Source organism: Cyprinodon variegatus, unplaced genomic scaffold, assembly GCF_000732505.1.
Source record: "Cyprinodon variegatus isolate N-32 unplaced genomic scaffold, C_variegatus-1.0 Scaffold0, whole genome shotgun sequence".
NCBI lineage: Eukaryota > Metazoa > Chordata > Actinopteri > Cyprinodontiformes > Cyprinodontidae > Cyprinodon > Cyprinodon variegatus.
Genome location: NW_015150453.1, coordinates 301459 through 303736, shown reverse-complemented (window position 1 = coordinate 303736; position 2278 = coordinate 301459). Strand labels below are relative to the sequence as shown.

The window sequence follows — 2278 nt, the reverse complement described above, 5'->3', positions numbered from 1 at the left end:
ACGACTTTAAGGGAAAAAAACTAATTAATCGAATTTGTTATGAAAAATATTAGAGATTAGATTTTTTTAAACCATATCGCCCAGCCCTAGTGACTTCAGTAACACAAGAAACATTAGGTAGCACACATATTTATAATCAGATATTCACTGTGAATTAAATATTTACAAATCCTCAGAAGCCTCTTTAGACCTTGTATAAAATCCTAGGGACCGAATTTCACTTCCTTCTAGTCTGTACTGTTGGAACTAAAGGTTTTCCTTTGCTTATTTTTTTAGTCAGATAAAAAAACATAGAACCTGATGAACAGAATATGAAAAACATTCCTCATGCGAAGCATTTCCTCACACAGGTGGCCTGAACAGCAAAGAAGAGCAGTCTGGGGGGGGATTTACTTCATAGAAACATTTCTGAAAGGTCAAATGCCAAACCGTCAGCCTGTTCAATCCAATTATTCACCTTATTAGAGACGAAGCATGTGGACCATTTCTGACGAGCTTCAACAGATAAATGTTTTCTCTTTTTTTGACTTGCAAATTCCCGACAGTTAAATTCAAATGATGTTAATTTCATCTTTGTTCCAGAGCCGTCTCCTCGACGACCTCAGCTCGTCTTATTTACATGTCAGAAGTTCATATGATAACGTTTTTCTGCTCCTGGTGTGCATGCAGACGCTGATCCTGTTGATGATGGCGATTATATGTATTCTACCTGTGTAAACATTGAACCATTTCAACATACTTGGTCCAGGATTAAGAATAATCTGAAGAGAAATAACTAGACTATTGAGTTCAGACGTAGAAGATTCTGAAAAATCTAAATAGCAAAACCAACGTAACCAAATGCTGCACTGAACTGGAATAATCCAGTTTATCTAAGGGCCAACTTGATCTCTTTTATCTGCAGATAAAAAGGTTAAAAGTTGGTCCTTTGGGGACCTCTAGTGGTTAAATCTGGAACATCACAGAAATCCTACCTTATATTTCAACATGAAACCCACAGATGATGGTGTGAATACAGTCAAAATTTATTTTAACCCACAGAGGTTGTTCTGATTCCTGAGGTTCGGCCACATTTTCAGTCGAAAGTTAAATAGCAATGGATCCTCTGAAGGAAAACCACGTGAGAGGCTGTTGATCATTCCTGCTTGTTTCCAGGTTGTGCCATCAGCTATGGGTATTACGTGATGCCAGACTGCTGGGTGAACAGTTGGATCCATCAACACTTTGTTCTCATCGCCATCGGGAACTCGCTGTTCTGTACCAGCATTTCCTGCTATTCCAGGTAAGGGGAGCATAGAGACGGCAGCTAAAAACCCACAATAGAAGACTTTTGCTCTTTATTCTTCAGAAGGATCTAAAATATATAATTTATCAGATTTCAAATGTAAAACCTTGAGGTTTGAGATGCATGAAAGAAAAAAATCTGGGCCTACACTGGAAAAATGATCTAAAAATAAGTAAAAAATGTCTTAAATTGAGTGTATTTACCCTTAATTTGAGTAGATAAATGAGGTGGTTTGCCAATGGAATTAATATTTTTATTCTTAGAATAAGATAATTAGATAAAATGCACTTGAAATGAGACAATGCAAGTGTGTTTTCTTATTTTAAACGTAAATTGTCTTGTTCCATTGGCAAAATGTCACTTTTACCTCCTCAATCCAAGAACAAATCCCCCTATTTTAAGAAAAAATTACTTATCTAGATAGGGATTTTTCCAGTGTATAAGATCTGACAATAATCTTCTTAAAATAAGGAATATTAACCGGCATTGTATCCTATGTAAATTATGGTATTTAGGATATATAGGTTCTCGACACCATTTTAAAAACTCACTATAGTGCTGATGTTGCTGTGTCCTTTAGATTTACAGCCACAACTATGAAGTCAGGATTATATAAAGAGGTCACATGTGTAATAAGTAATAATACAAACGGCTTTATTCAAACCCATGAACTACTCTCCATGTGAATTTGGAGCGTTTAACATGAGCAGATTTAATACCATGAGAACACCAATATGTCTCTGCTTGTAGATTATCTCCTAATTGCACGTGAACCTGTTTCTGCACTGGAAAAAATCAAAATGTATTCATTCATAAGTCGTTTTTTCTTGAACTGAGGAGGTAAGTGAGACCCTTTGCCAATGGAACAAGACAATTTACATTTAAAATAAGAAAACTATTTATTTGTCTTGTTTCAAGTGTGTTTAATCTAATTACCTTGTTTTAAGAGTAAAAATCCTCATTGCATTGGCAAATCATCGTATTTACCTACTC

The 2278-nt window shown here is 35.5% G+C and overlaps 1 protein-coding gene across 1 annotated transcript in view; it reads left to right on the top strand.

Annotated features, from left to right (window-relative positions):
* Window positions 1-2278, top strand: part of LOC107086563 (progestin and adipoQ receptor family member 6-like) — a 41373-nt gene that overhangs the window by 29234 nt on the left and 9861 nt on the right. Inside the window, exon 5 of the mRNA XM_015377645.1 lies at window positions 1156-1282. Within this exon, the coding sequence (XP_015233131.1) occupies window positions 1156-1282 (127 nt within the window). The remainder of the gene's footprint in view (window positions 1-1155; window positions 1283-2278) is intronic.